Genomic DNA, 16,068 nt, shown 5'->3' with positions numbered 1-16,068 from the left:
GGTCGGCACCAAGGGTTTGGACGTAACATGAATCGTTTGCAGCTGTCCGAAAGTTTCGCAAGCATCCAGTGATTCAACCAGTGTCAACTGGTAAATCCGATTCTGGTACCAACCGTACAATCCTTTCAGCACTTTGAGACTAGTGGAGAGATTCTTATCAGAAAGAAATTTCTGTCCACCAGTCCATTTCATCGGTCCCCTATGTTGAACCCATAATATGATGGATTTTGCTGAAATGAGAGGGGAAGGTAACTAGTTATTCCACAGAAGTTCGAATAAAGGCAGTCTGTATCGTGTAATGCTGTTGCTCCGCGTGAACGCTATTCTCAATCAATTGGAAAGTGTTTGGGATCGATTGGGTAGTCATCGTTTCGGAGAGGTTTGGTGAACAATCGGTGGATTTATTGCTGGGCAATGTTTCGCTTTTGACACAAAAGCTTTGTCAGGCCAAGTGGGTAAGTAACCAGATTGGTCGGGTTTTAAGGCAGCCGGAGCCAATCCGTGAAATCTATGACTAGCAAACTTAATCAGTGTTGGGTGTCGGTCTGAAGTTCCTGTTTATTCGTTAGTGGGGATGACTAACATTTACAACCGATTGGTTAGGGTGGATTGTCTTCATGTTGAAACCAGATTTTGCGGCCTTGCTTTTCCGGTCTTTAATGGAATATTCCTCTTAGGAGTCATTCACAAATTTTGTCCGCCGGTATTCGTCGGGGGTGCGAAGACAATTGGTTTAGGGTTGGGGGGTGGGGTGGTTAATTGGAACTTGGATTTTGTACTCTTAGACCCAAACCATTTTGTTGATAACTGCACAACACCTCGTGTCATCTCGGCTAATCGAAAACCGCTCTCCACACGCTTGCCAGTTCTACGCTCTCTATCCTATTCACGCTGGGATGTTTGGCGATTTCTACCGCCTCGGCCACCAGTCACTGTGGTGTGAATTTTCGTCCACATCTCAGAATGCCCTGCCATTGCCGAATTTTTCTTTATCGCCTGCTATTCATCTACGTTACTCGGTGGTCTGTCAGTGCATCGCTTATGCTTACCGATTCCGGTGTACAGTTTCCTGGCTGCTTGACCTGTATAAACCTTCGTACAGTCGTCACATTTATTTTGTGTACACAGTTCATAGTCCTATCAACCGGAAGGCGATCCTTCAGCTGCACCAACACTGGGAGTAAAGTTTTTCTTTCCTGGAATGCTGCTCTAATGTTAGCCGTATTCACTGTCTTCTAATGATTTCAGATGTCCCTGTTTTGTGTGGAATGACGGTTGTTTTCATCCGCTCCTTGTTGGGCCTTGGTGTTGGGGCCAATACCTATCTTAGTTGTCGCGTAATTAAACCAAGTGGGTATTTGCTATTTTGAAGTTGCTTTTTTACTTCAAGTTGTACTGCTCTTCGGTTGGCCTCTATGCACAGCGCTCGCTCTACTAGGCATCGTTGGAACTATGCTAGCATATACTGCTTTTGGGTGTTCAGAGGAGTAGCTTAAGACCGTACCACTATCTGTTTATTTTGGGTTTTTAAGTTCCCTTTGTTGTGTCATCAAGGCCTACAGACGGTTTCTTTGACATTTTAACGGTCAACATGGGAATTATTATCCTTTGGTTTCAGGTTTCAAGCATGTGAAATCACCCCTCCACCGCGTTTCAAGTGAGGCCAAAGAGCAACTTCACACCCGCCATACATAGCTGCTTACTAGAGTAAGAAACTGTGACTGACCAGCAGTTCTTTGGATATACATTCTTCCTTCAATAACTTATACGATGATCTGTATTTATCGCTTTCCTGTGATTACCGAACTCCCAAGCATAACTAATTTACGAGTAGATTACGGTTTCGTCAAAATGATGTACAAACGGTGTATAGTTACTGTCATCTTGATGGATAGGCGATGAGTTTTTCGTGTGTACATTTTTCAGGTTCAATGTTCGTGGGTCACTGGCGTTACATGGGTTTCATTTAAGCGAAGGGTTACTGGAATTTGGACACAGTTGAGCTAAACAATGTGGAAGTCCGAGTGAGGTCTATGGTCTTTTCCACTGGTGTTTACATCCTCAGCGTACGAAACCGTCGTCTTCAGAATAATGATGGGAAGTTTGAGTTGTACCATCGCGTGCTTCTCATGCAACAAGTATAGCCACACTGTTAACGAGGCATCAGGTCATTTGATGGTATGTTACCACTTTTCTCTGATGATATAGGAAAAGTCCCATAGTCGTTCAAATCATATGCTAGGGGTCTGTGGAAGCCAATATACCGTCCTGTTCGGATCAGCGCACGGTTGCTGAGGATGTGTTCCTACATCCTGCGTGCTACAATGGTTAACCCCCAAAGACATTTGCACAGTACTACGAAAGAGCAATTGCGGTAGTGTGGTGAAGCTTAGAGGACCTGACGGATGACACTAGTACCTCAAAGATGGATAAGTAATTGATATGGGTGCTCATTGTTATGACATCATGGTTAGGCGCAACTGCTTGCAGCTGGCCTTCGATTGTTCGCCCACCAGTCTCATTCCTTCGGGTCGGCACCAAGGGTTTGGACGTAACATGAATCGTTTGCAGCTGTCCGAAAGTTTCGCAAGCATCCAGTGATTCAACCAGTGTCAACTGGTAAATCCGATTCTGGTACCAACCGTACAATCCTTTCAGCACTTTGAGACTAGTGGAGAGATTCTTATCAGAAAGAAATTTCTGTCCACCAGTCCATTTCATCGGTCCCCTATGTTGAACCCATAATATGATGGATTTTGCTGAAATGAGAGGGGAAGGTAACTAGTTATTCCACAGAAGTTCGAATAAAGGCAGTCTGTATCGTGTAATGCTGTTGCTCCGCGTGAACGCTATTCTCAATCAATTGGAAAGTGTTTGGGATCGATTGGGTAGTCATCGTTTCGGAGAGGTTTGGTGAACAATCGGTGGATTTATTGCTGGGCAATGTTTCGCTTTTGACACAAAAGCTTTGTCAGGCCAAGTGGGTAAGTAACCAGATTGGTCGGGTTTTAAGGCAGCCGGAGCCAATCCGTGAAATCTATGACTAGCAAACTTAATCAGTGTTGGGTGTCGGTCTGAAGTTCCTGTTTATTCGTTAGTGGGGATGACTAACATTTACAACCGATTGGTTAGGGTGGATTGTCTTCATGTTGAAACCAGATTTTGCGGCCTTGCTTTTCCGGTCTTTAATGGAATATTCCTCTTAGGAGTCATTCACAAATTTTGTCCGCCGGTATTCGTCGGGGGTGCGAAGACAATTGGTTTAGGGTTGGGGGGTGGGGTGGTTAATTGGAACTTGGATTTTGTACTCTTAGACCCAAACCATTTTGTTGATAACTGCACAACACCTCGTGTCATCTCGGCTAATCGAAAACCGCTCTCCACACGCTTGCCAGTTCTACGCTCTCTATCCTATTCACGCTGGGATGTTTGGCGATTTCTACCGCCTCGGCCACCAGTCACTGTGGTGTGAATTTTCGTCCACATCTCAGAATGCCCTGCCATTGCCGAATTTTTCTTTATCGCCTGCTATTCATCTACGTTACTCGGTGGTCTGTCAGTGCATCGCTTATGCTTACCGATTCCGGTGTACAGTTTCCTGGCTGCTTGACCTGTATAAACCTTCGTACAGTCGTCACATTTATTTTGTGTACACAGTTCATAGTCCTATCAACCGGAAGGCGATCCTTCAGCTGCACCAACACTGGGAGTAAAGTTTTTCTTTCCTGGAATGCTGCTCTAATGTTAGCCGTATTCACTGTCTTCTAATGATTTCAGATGTCCCTGTTTTGTGTGGAATGACGGTTGTTTTCATCCGCTCCTTGTTGGGCCTTGGTGTTGGGGCCAATACCTGTCTTAGTTGTCGCGTAATTAAACCAAGTGGGTATTTGCTATTTTGAAGTCGCTTTTTTACTTCAAGTTGTACTGCTCTTCGGTTGGCCTCTATGCACAGCGCTCGCTCTACTAGGCATCGTTGGAACTATGCTAGCATATACTGCTTTTGGGTGTTCAGAGGAGTAGCTTAAGACCGTACCACTATCTGTTTATTTTGGGTTTTTAAGTTCCCTTTGTTGTGTCATCAAGTCAAGGAAGGGTAGTGTACCCGATGTGGACTCTAGTTCCATGCTGAGCCTAATGTGAGGGTTCTCAGTGTTAATTTATTGAAAGAATTCGTTAATCCTACCCCGCTTTGTCACAACGAACGTGTCATCTACGCAACACCAGAAAGCCCTTGGCGGACACTCGAATCCGTCTAAACTTTCTGTTCAAAGCCTTCCATGTACCTGTTGGCTGAAATCGGGGATATTGGAGATCCCATCGCTAGACCTTGTTCTTGAGAGTATGTAATTGAGTCACAAACAAAATGACTGAAGCTTAGACGTACGTTCATGCCTTCAACTATCTCGTCTGCGGAAAGTTGCGTTCGTTTTTGCAGCGTTGTGTCTGCCGCTGTGTCTTCTCGCTACTTTCAGAGTTTTAGAAACATTGGTATACATCGAGTTGACATCAAATCTAACAAGAACTTTGTCTAGATCTAACAAATGCGCAGCTACTTTTCTGGCAAAGTCATACGAAATTTGGGTGTGGGTTGGTGAATTACCGGTAAGTGATTTAAAGAGACCTGCCAGAAATTTGGCCAGGCCATGTGGTGATGAAACTATGCCATCCACTGTTGGTCTCTTAGTGACACCTTCCTTGTGAATTTTTGGTAATCCGTGGTTGGGTTGCACTTTTTGGGTACAATCGGTACCACTTGCCCTGCCCCAGATGGTTTATCACTGACCTTAAATACCTTCCGACTTCAACCTTACTCTTATTCATTATCGACATAATCAAAGTAATCACGGATTGGTTCCCTGAATTCCTTAAAACCCGTTCAACCTGGTTATTCACCCATTCGGCCTGAATAGGCTCTTGTGTCGAAAGCGAAACTTCGTCAAGCAATAAATCTACCGATTGTTTACCGAACCTCCGGAACGCCGTTCTCTTATAACACGAACAGACGGACAGAAAAAGTGTGAAGATTCATAATGAAGATGTGCGAGGTAGGACAAGTTGTCGGGCTGAAGGTGACAGTATAGTGAATAAATACTCCCGTGTTTTCGTTTACCAGGATCGACCGAACAGAACTTTACTTGAGATGGCTAAGATGAATAGTTTGTCAAGCCACAGTCGGTAGCTGTGACGCCACCACTTGGCAGCAATAATAAGGACGACCTTTTTTTTTAGCTTATACCCCACTGTTTCTGCCGCGCAGCTAAAGATCAACTTTTTACTTCCATTATATTCATGGAAGTACGATGAGGTCCTTAGGATAGGACGTGTACTGTTCATTCTGTTGAAGACTAGGGAAAGTTTAGACGTAATACACCACTCATAAGATTGCTGAAAACTCTTCGATAGCCCATGAACGGTTTCGCCCTTCTTGGGGCTCATCAGGAAGGCGCAGTCCTCGAGTTTCCTTCAACCTCGTGTTCTACTTGAGATTCAGCTGTGTTCCGCCTGAGTCTGCCGTCAAAACCAGTGTATTTGTCGTAATTAGGAGAATTTCCTTCCTCTTTACAATACTGTGAGTGGTGGACACTTTGGGACAGTGGTGGAGATTATTGCCGACAATATGGCTGTATCAAACAGCGGAAGGACGGAGTTCTCGATGAGTATGATCCCAAAAGAAACGTCAAGTCAAAATGAATTATTAAAATGTACCGACGGTCCAGAATGGATATTAAGAGGACTATACTGGTGAGCTTCAGGTGGTCACAAAGGCAGTCGGTCCATGCGAATGAACGACAGGGAGCCGTCTAGAAAACCGACATACTGGGGGAGGTATATATCAGAGGGAGCCGTCATCCTTTCAGGGAACAATAACCGGTCATTGTAGCGGTAAAAAAGCACACTGAACTAGAAGACAGGATTATGTGCTGAAATCTGTCAACAGGCTTGTATCAACTCGTTTATCAGAACAAGACGGGAGGCTTTATATACCAGTGTTGGCTGATTTTCGAACAAAAGTGATTTCATTCAAAGGCAAGAAATAACCTAATGGAAAAGATAAACGAGGCTTGTAGGGACAACAGCTCATCGTGATGGTGAACAAACTGTGAGCATAAGGGTCTAAAAGTTTTCCCCGAGATCTTAAGGCTAGCGAGACAAAGAACCACAGAGTTCTTTTAAGCTTAAAATCTAGTAGATAAACACCACTGTTGAAAATTGCGCTTTGATTCGAGTACCATTATGTTTGACCGGTTGCCAGTTGCGCTATAGTCAGACGCAAAAAAGCTCCGGGTCATTGACGGATTGCTTGCGGAGGAACAAAGTTGGCCAAGTAGCTTGGTCAGTCCAAACTTGACTCCCACCCCCACAAATTCACTCCATCCTAAAGGGGTTTAACGCTGCGGAAATGAACAACCAGAAAAAGGAGCTAATTCAGTCTGTTCACTGTCGGGAACACGGTGCAGACGACAACACAACACCGAAGTCGCACTGCGATGGGTGCGCATCATTTATTCACGTGGTAGGTAGTATTGCCGGATGTGTTTCGAAACGTCTTGTTCATGCCAAACAGATTGTGTCTGAGATTATTCGTTTATTTGACTGTTTGGCTCTAGCTGGCTGCGGGATTTGTAGAATTTGTATTCATGCTACTTTCCTGATTATTTTGGCTAGTCCACCCGAAAGAGGGTGAAGCACAGGACCCTAGTTCTGTTCTCATTAGGGGTCAGTCACAATGTATATCGTTGGATGTGCATGGGTTCAAACTCAGTACCTCTGACATAGGTGACCGAGTTACTAATAAAGCAAGGCACGATAGAAGTACCTGCACTATCTGAACGGGCTTCTCATTAGGGGTCAGTCACAATGTATATCGTTGGATGTGCATGGGTTCAAACTCAGTACCTCTGACATAGGTGACCGAGTTACTAATAAAGCAAGGCACGATAGAAGTACCTGCACTATCACGTCTGAACGGGCGAGCGTGTTCACGCTGGGGCGACGTGGCTGTTTTACCCAACACCTGGGGTAACGGTCCGGATTGTGCCTAGCGATCGATCCACCTGTCAAGGCTTCCTATTGCTACGGATAATTTTTTCAGTGAACTAAATGGACATTAACATTGGGGAAGTGGACTAACTTCCTAGTCATTTACCGTACTTGGCCTTTTCACCGAGGGTATAATATGAACTTGTTTGGAAGTTAGTCATTGGGGGTACACTAGAGTGGGTCAGACACGCTCTAGTTGACTCGACCCACTGTATTTTTCTTTCCCGAGCATTCCAAGTACATTCTTCTATATGGAGGAATATCTTCGCAGAACACCGAACCAAAAAGTTATGGCCATCAACACACAGACATAGAGGTCGTAGCCATTCAAAGTCTGAATTTGGTAGCTGGCGTGTATGACTGAATCAAGGGGTCTAGCCAATCAAAGTGACTTTTCCCGAACAGCTTTCAAGGATGTGACGTATGATCCTTTCGTTCGCCGTTGTTATCTTCAAATGTACTAAACGATGTGCTTGGCGCTACGCCTTTAGGACAGTATTCTTGTTTACCATACCAGTTTGGGCCACCACAATACGTTCGAACCAGTAGTGGAGGTTCGCCTCAGTTGTTCTTAATCTTTATTACCGAACCAGTTGTCCAGACATATAAGGAACGGCGATTTGACAGAAGGATTATATGAAAGAAGACTATACAACGGCTGGAGTGAACCGGGCTTCGGTTAACCAAGCGCTAAACGTATCTGTATCACAAATAACACTTTTCCTAATGTTCGAAAAAGCGCAGGTTCTGCAAACATCACGTTCAAACAAACTAGTGTCCTTTTGGCCAACAGCACTTTTTTCAGCATGTCACTGCAGTTTTACATATTATGACTCAGCTGGGATAGGAAAGAAGAAAAATAAGTGATCAATGAACGCACTAATTTCAATCTGATCAACGTTGCGTATAGTACTCTGGTGACTTCCGGGTGTCCCCATAATCTCGAGTCATATCCGTGCTTCTGTGAATGGTCTGTTTCGTGATTTTGACGCATCGGTGCGAATGTTGTCCATTTTTTCCACTGACCCAATGGATAGACGTGGAGGAGTGATTTCTGATGTCCTTTGTATTCTCAAGTACTCATCATATTGTTGGAAGTTTCCTTCAGAATTGAGCATTACGTCATCTTTGGTGTTTGAAACAAGGACAGAGGGTGAGGCGCGAACATCGTTGGCAATGAGTTGTGTGCTTGGTCCACGACTTTTGAGATCTGGCTCCACTGGAGCGTCTGACAAAGCTGTGCGACTAAGGGACAATGAGTTCAGATGATCTTGTTTATTCGATTCTTTTCTGTCTGACTGCACAGTTTGTGGCTTCATGTCGTTTTCCGATGTGACATTAGTATTCGCCGCACTTGTACTGTTCGTCGTTGGCAACGGGAAGTCAAAAAGTAGGCTTGGTTCCACGCGGGCTTCCACATGGGAATAGGACGGAAAAAGAGTTTCGCGCTCGGTTTGATCTGCATCTCGACTATTCACGCTTGCTGAAATGCAGATGAAAATAAGGGATGGTGTCATCCAAACCATTTGTCAGAAGACAAAACATGAAATATTTCCAACATATTTATTGACTTCAGCGGTTATGTACCCATTGTTCGGATTGCATGTTTGCGGCCCGTGCTAACGGTGCTGTTTGTGGTCGTTCTCTGGTCGGTCTACCGACAAGCACAATGTGTTTGTCTCACTTTGTTTTGCGGCAGACAGCCTGCCCAATAACTGATTTACTCCCATATCCAGGTAGAAATTAACAGTGATGAAAGCTCGGGGACTAGGCCTCAAGCAAGACGAAACCGGCTGTGGGCTTTTGAGAAGTTTCAGTGACCCAGTGAGTAGTGCAAAGTTCTGGCAAGTAATTGTCCTGATATCTTGAAAAGTGTGCCAGCAGAAAAATGAGACGAGCCCTGTGCGTAAAATTCAGTTGAAAAATGTTATAAACGAAAAAATACCGAACTGAAGAAGTTACAAAATTACTTAGATTGAAGGCGTTGTCGTTGTTTACGCGACAATGTTTCTAAGACTACTGGGAATATTGGGTCATGGCTGATAGTTTTGCAGCACCACAATCTTAATCTGTTACAAATATCCTAAAATGTGCACCAGTAGCTAGGAAAAAATGACATCTGTTGTTTGATCAACCTTTACAGCTTAAACTTTACGGCCTGCTACGGCTACGATTGTATCTTTATTCATCGGTTTGTCCAGAAATGGGGATTCAAGATGTTCTATCAAGGAGTCCAATAAATTACTAATGCACTCCTCCCCAGTTGAAATGAGTCGCTAACGCCGAGGCTACTGCGATCTAAGAGACTTAGCATCACGATTCCATATGGACGACTGATTCTTCTCAGTCCAGTGGCGCCATGTTTTTCTAATGAAATAAATTACACATCACAATGTTCCTTCTTGAACTGCAAACTCTGACCGTCGTCACTCGTAAACATTTGATTTACGAGCTACCTCGGTGTTCTGCCGTGCTCTTGCCCCAGAAAGTATTAAAAAGTTGAAGAGGAAGCTCCACAATGACTGAATTGTCCACGCAACACTCCAATTTTCCCGCTGTCCTCCCTTGAAATCTGGCTGCCTGTAATTGCACTGGTAGCCACTAATTGCTTCGAACCAATGACTGGTGACTCAGTCGATAGTAATCCACCTAAGAAGAACAGAACTGTTACAGAAGATATTCGAATGCGAGTCCTATCTTGGTCACTCTCGATAATGGTACTGGCGTCTCATGATAGAGGTGATTCACGCTGTGAGGAACTATCAGCTGAATGCAAGCGCTACAACGAGGGCCGAAAGAACAGTTAGTGATCTGGACTACTCAAAGTTGCCGCAGGAAGGATTGGACTTGAGGAGAACCAGTGCGAGTTTTAGCTTTGATCGGTATTTTACTTTGTGATTTTTTGTTTGCATTTTACCTAGACTATGCTGCCGTAGTACACCATAACGGTTTCTTTCGTTTCGGATATTCCGATATGATTCTTTCAAGCATTTTTATTAACCACAGTGCTCGTCAGAGTAGATTTTCTCCTCTGTTGTTTTTGCATCAGAAAGCCGACTCTCGTTCTCTTCTGGGAATGGTTTAGCAAAATTGCACAAATAATCGATCAAAATCAATGGCGCTGCTCGACTCCAACTATTGCCTTGGACGATTTCATCTGAATTCAGTTGAATACGACAGAAATATCGCCATAAAAACAAAACTTGTCCAAAGACATCTGTTGGTATGTTGCTCAGGTGAATTCAAAGCTTAAAGTAGTTTCACGTATACCAACTATTGACAACACCGTAAAATTGCTCGTCAAAATCATATACACTAACAACGTAAAACACCTGTTCTAGAACCAGATAAAATATCCCCAACTTTCTCCTTTCTTGAACAGCCCAAAATCTATGCCAGAGTACAAGTAATTGTCCTCCATAATCAGGTCCACACCTCACACAGAACAAAAGAATCTATCCTTGAGAACAGTCAAAGGCAACAAACTGCAGAAAAGCATTATCCCAGATTTGATCGTGGGTTGGGACCATCAGCTCAATTTCGATGGACTGCGTAGTGAAATGGAACTTGATATCTCCAAGTAATGGTTAGTGAAGTACTGAAGAAAATTATCATGTGTTTTATGTGGGACTTCGTGCGCAGCACATAGGTCGGAGGCGTATCGTGCATTTTATACTTCCACTGAATTAGCATTTAATCTATTCTCTACTGAGTGCAGTTCGCTTCCCACTCGCACCACCTCGATTACCGATCAGCCGAACCAACTTCTCGTGACTTGTGTCCAGTGTAAAGATGTTGACTTTAGCGGAAGGCGATGGATGAGCTCAGTTTCTTATTGGGATTCTGGACATCCTGCGCTACACCACAATGGGGGAGACAACTATACTTGGAGAATGAACGCTTAGCTGATCGATACTCTGGGTGAGTCCCGCTTATGTGAGTTGCTAACCGGGAAAACACAGGTCACTTATGCGGGAAGCTTTTCGGGTTGAGCTACCTCATCCTAGCCAACTTTTCCTTACCTCGGCTAAACATGCTAGGAAGATATACGTGATGGGACACTTACTACGTAATTTGGGATTCACACTACCTCCGGTTGTTCTCTGCATTACTTCCACTGTTGCACCACGACCGGCATGGTTCGAGTGAAAGTCATGCGTCGCGTTCGGAAACCCGGAGCGGGCAGCGAACGGGTTAGTCCCGGACGCCCCGAGTCCACTTGGTCCCATCATCTTTGGCCTCACAGCTTCGACAGGAAGCACACGTCGGCGTTTTTTGGGCAATTTGGACTGCGCCTGAGTATGAGTGTAGAATCGCGAAAAGTTGGAAACAATTACGGGCACGGGTAGAGAGATTGTCATGACTCCGGTAATGGCACACATAGCCCCGACAACCATACCTGCAGAAAGGTGAAGAAAAACGGCTGGATGAATAAACGTCGCTTGACTCTTCAAAAAGGTGCTTGAGGGTAATTAGTTGACTATTCAGTTTGCGGTCGTTCTTTGTTCCCTGAGAGGCAGCAACTGTAGGAGCTTTGCAGCTAGTCCACCAGGATTGTGTCTGAGTGTTTCTGAACAATCCGGGGCCGCCCACTGCCCGCATGTCAGTTGCATCCCATGGTTTCAATTTGACAGGGACCGTTGCTATGACTGCCAAGATTTTCTCTTGGCTACCAGTTCGGCCTTTGTCATTTTAAGTCTATTAAAGTCCAGGAGAAAGGTGAAATTTTACTCACCACGCTAGTTACAGAATATGACAAATTTGTCCACAACCCCAAGAATTTATGTGAGTCTATCTGGTAGACGTCGCCAAATGAAGAATACTCAATATCAAGGCAGGTTATGGGGAAATATTAGCAGCTTAACCTGTAACAGTGGCCGCCTATCTGTTTTATAAGCTGGACAACTTGGTTACATAGCTCCCGTCACCAGTCAGAGTCATATGATCAGTACGTTATCGGTAGAAGTGCGTGAGTCTTGAACGGGCATAGGTTGATATACATTCTAAAAACTATAAATTCTATCTCAGACCAATGGGAAATCTGGCAATCGACAAAGCGACCTAAAGGACGGTTGTCGTGAGAGTCGACGCGCCACAATACTACAAAACACGGGCCATTCGGTCTCCGTTCGTTTATTGCGAAGTGTCGTATGGTCCATAATTGTGACGGCTGCGCCTTTTCCCCCAAGTTTCCGTGAAAAATTCTTGATTGTCTGTTGTTTTGTAACAAACAATGCGGTGCCCCAGTCTACTTCAGTGCACGTCTCCGCTGTGTTGAGTAAAATGTGAACGCAACCTTTCTAAGGTTTCTAGGGCAGTTGCCGTGGTAACTTCTGTCTTTTAATGGCGCCAGAGCATGCGTGGGAACGTGCAAAAGTTACTGCTAGTCATCCGGCCATAAAATACAAGCAACGGGTTGGACTCATTTACTAACAGTTACCCTACGATCCATCTCTAAGTTTCATGGGATACATGTCACTGGTGGTAGTCGGAATGCGTCCAGGAGCCCCCTTTTTAGCAGGGGCTAGCGAAGTTCTACCGGACTGACGTTTGTGGAACAAAAAACAGATGGTGAAACCCCGCATCTTTAGTACTCCAATATGTCATTCGTCGTGGGTTCAAGGGCGTTGATTAGAAGCTAGTACGAATAAGGCACATAGAGCCTAATCTGTCCGATTAGTCGATGATAAACAAAATTACTCACTCCCTGCGCGCATTAATCAAGTCAGACACGGTAATTGTTTTGGGGCTGAGGTGCATGAAGACAAAATAGGTGTCCAACTCGATGAGCAGTTCTCTCCAGAAAGGAGAAACAGCTCAACCAATGAGAGGATGTCTTGGGGGTTGATCAGGTGGCAGTTGATCTATTCGCCGAGCTCGGCAATTAGCTTGAAAACGTCTCGTCACCATACAAGGAAATATTGTGAGTGTGTGGTTCGCTGGGTGATTCCTCCACTTCTGCTTACGTTTATATATTGTCTAAGGAGCAGCAAATTTTCCCAACGCGCTTGGCTGTTTCGAGATTGTCTGGCAGATAAGTTAACTGTTTATTTCTCATTCAGTTACATCTGATTAGTTCATCATGTAGCCTCATTTTAGTTGAACCGAACCTTTCAAAGTTGCTGGATTTCTCCCAAGAACATACTACAGTGGAAATGATTTATGCCTCTGGCGCATACTTTCTCATATGGATGTTGCCCCAAAGAGTTTACTTCTTAATACACAAAATCGTCAAATACCTGGAACGTCTTTTTATGGATTCTATGGAGCAGGTTTAGAGGCCTGGGGTTTCATCCATACTTTTTCTCGCCTGTCTCTAAAATGATTTTTGAAGAGCTCTGTTTGGCCTCCTGAACTATCAAGTTTCAGAACAGTGTTAAGTATACAACTTTCCCTCTAGGCTAACAGAACGCGGTGGTTATCCCGAACTTTGGTTTTCTCTCTGTTGATAGGCCTTCGAGAAGACCATTTAGATATATGAGTGATGTATGTTGGCTTCCAGTATGACGGGATCGGAATACTTTTGGTTTTATTTTCGTTTGATGTAGTGCTAAGCATTCAATTGCACAGATAAAAAACAGGCGAAAACATTCGTTGGATGTATTACCGATTTGTGCGTTCCCAGTTGTTTTAGGAGAAGACTGCCACCTGGACAAGTTCCTGCACCAGGTGGCAGTCTTTTCCTGAAACAACAACGACACCAGTATCCAATACAGAGGGTCAGCGCGGTTGTGCTGAATTTCACTTGTCGATCCAGATAGACACAGTTCCTTCAACAAGTAAGAGAGCTGGATTTACTGCACTGAGCCAAAGATGTGACCTGAGGGAAATTTTTGCATCCGTAACAGAATAGTTTTTCTTGTGACACAGTGGTGAAGAGATTTTCTGAGGGATCAATTGAAAGCGGTGGTTTGCCCACGAACGCTTCCTTAGCAACTCATCAGTCATTCGTCCTCTTGTTTAATGAGGGGATCGAACCTCAGGCGTTCGATAGATTGTGTCATGTGTGACGGTCGGCCTGATTTGTTGAAACTTCACTCATTTACACGCTAATTTGGTTTTGTTGACAGGAAACTCAACTGAATCTAGCTAAATCTGTCTTTTGCGATGATCTTAGTCGATTAAATACGCCTACAAGGTCCCAGGAAGGAGTTCTCCCGCGATAGACCAATCACTCACGCTTCGTACGTTAGGACATGTACTCCGCGTGCCAGAAGAACGTCAACCTCGCAGAGCCCTTTTCTCTTATCCATGTGCTGAGTGGAAGCGACTGAAAGGTGGACAATGTATGACCTAGCAACGAAGTCTGAAAACACTAATCAGTAACTTGAGTCCGGTCGACAACTGCCGCCTCCCCGGATGGGAACGCCAGGACTCAAATCACCAATGGGTAATGACATTGGCAAAAATGACCCAATCGCGCAGTCAGGGACGCTCCTGCAAAGCTATCACCTTCAATGTGTAGCTACCCAGTTCCCGAACTAACGAAACATTCTATCGCCTTCAAAGCTTGGCTGTATGTTCCGTTTTTGGGTGATCAAAACTCTAGCAGCTGGAACCAATGTGATTATGGTACACGGTTTATTGATTGATTGATTGATTGATTGGTACATTACGAAGCCAACTGTAATGAGCCTTCAGAGGAAAAAATGTGGTGTAGTTGTCATATTTAAACTTTTCGAGTTCGCAGTTAAAAAATTCCTCTACGAGAAGGGGAGGAAATTAATATGTGATAGCTGCGTAAGCCATCAGTTTGTGAGTCTTCCTCAACAGGTAATTCAATGAAAAAAAATCCATGGAAAATCGTATCTGAGGACAGACGACTGTATCTAAATGCAGGGGGGCTTCAGCTTCAACTTCCTTTGATTATACCGGGACTTCAAGTAATACGCAGCTGAAACTCGAAAATCATTTGACAGACAGCTTTATGCAAGGATCGTGCTAAGAGAGTCTCTTCTTTTCACAGCCGTCATGGCAATCCTCTGCCATACTGGGACGGACTTGTTCGTAAATTCCTTCCATAACTTTCACCCATCACAATTTACAGCCTTTCGCGGGTTGTATTCGTACATTTTTTTCGATACAGTAGAACTTTTCAAGTGAGCAAATAACAACAAGTAGAATATCCTCACAAATATGAGAGGGTTTTACCACGCTCCTCGAATAGCCTAGTAAAGTTCTCGTTGTTGTTCAGATGGACAAAAGCTCTACGCCTATATCAAGGCATCTAGCTCGAATCCCAGTCCTCTGGACCAATATACCACTAGATTTTATAACGCCCCAGAGAGATCACATGCTCAATTAAATGAATTCACTGGTACTTTATGGAAAATGGAGAAGGGGCACAAAGTCAGTGTCCCAGACTCAAACGGATTGGATCAGCGTTGGACGAGTTTATAGGTGGGTCAACTGAAGCTCCTAGGTCTCCAAAAGTTATTTTCGAGATAAACTGCACAGGTTTCGATTGTCTGCAGTCGGCGGCAATGTGGATGTTACCCGTCAGTCCTGATCTGTCCATGTACCCTTGGTAAAGGAATCTGAAGGCGTGCTTTTTACCTGTTACATTCTCAGTTTTGACCATGTCTGGCGCAATCACAGGCAACACAAGTTCCTTGCAATCACCACTGAAAGACACCGCGATGGATTCACGCCTCCCTTCCAAAAATCTCTTATTTTACCGTCAAAATATGGTGCCTGACCTCAGCATACGAACAAGTACATACAAAAGATGGTGGTAAAGCTCGATAGCTTGTCGTTAAAATGGAATAAAGTAGTGAGGATGCATATGTTACGCTAACCATTTCGAAAGTACAGATTTAAAACGGACTTTCACGCGACGGGGCTTTCAGGGTGGTTTATATTTGAAGCTGTGCAATCCGAATTGCTGAATGTTCAATCACACAAAGTTGAGCAGACTATTCGGTGGACAGTCCTTTTCTGAGCACAACATTCTACGCTGCGTCATATGTAGCTACTAGTCTGCACCTGCTTTTCACGGCTCTTTTCATCATAAGTTTCCAACTGAAG

General features: G+C 44.3%; 2 protein-coding genes across 2 annotated transcripts in view; one reads left to right on the top strand and one right to left on the bottom strand.

The window, feature by feature from the left end:
• Nucleotides 1-3,713, top strand: part of T265_10848 (hypothetical protein) — a gene marked incomplete at both ends in the record, with an annotated part of 38,114 nt that extends 34,401 nt beyond the window's left edge. The window contains 2 exons of the mRNA XM_009177333.1: nucleotides 2,872-2,984; nucleotides 3,315-3,713. Coding sequence (XP_009175597.1) covers nucleotides 2,872-2,984; nucleotides 3,315-3,713 — 512 coding nt within the window. The remainder of the gene's footprint in view (nucleotides 1-2,871; nucleotides 2,985-3,314) is intronic.
• A 3,951-nt stretch (nucleotides 3,714-7,664) lies between these two features.
• Nucleotides 7,665-16,068, bottom strand: part of T265_10847 (hypothetical protein) — a gene marked incomplete at both ends in the record, with an annotated part of 102,250 nt that continues 93,846 nt past the window's right edge. The window contains 2 exons of the mRNA XM_009177332.1: nucleotides 7,665-8,524; nucleotides 11,108-11,440. Coding sequence (XP_009175596.1) covers nucleotides 7,989-8,524; nucleotides 11,108-11,440 — 869 coding nt within the window. The remainder of the gene's footprint in view (nucleotides 8,525-11,107; nucleotides 11,441-16,068) is intronic.

The sequence above is a fragment of the Opisthorchis viverrini genome, assembly GCF_000715545.1.
Source record: "Opisthorchis viverrini unplaced genomic scaffold scaffold181, whole genome shotgun sequence".
Lineage (NCBI taxonomy): Eukaryota > Metazoa > Platyhelminthes > Trematoda > Opisthorchiida > Opisthorchiidae > Opisthorchis > Opisthorchis viverrini.
This window is presented reverse-complemented; position numbering and strand designations above follow the sequence as displayed.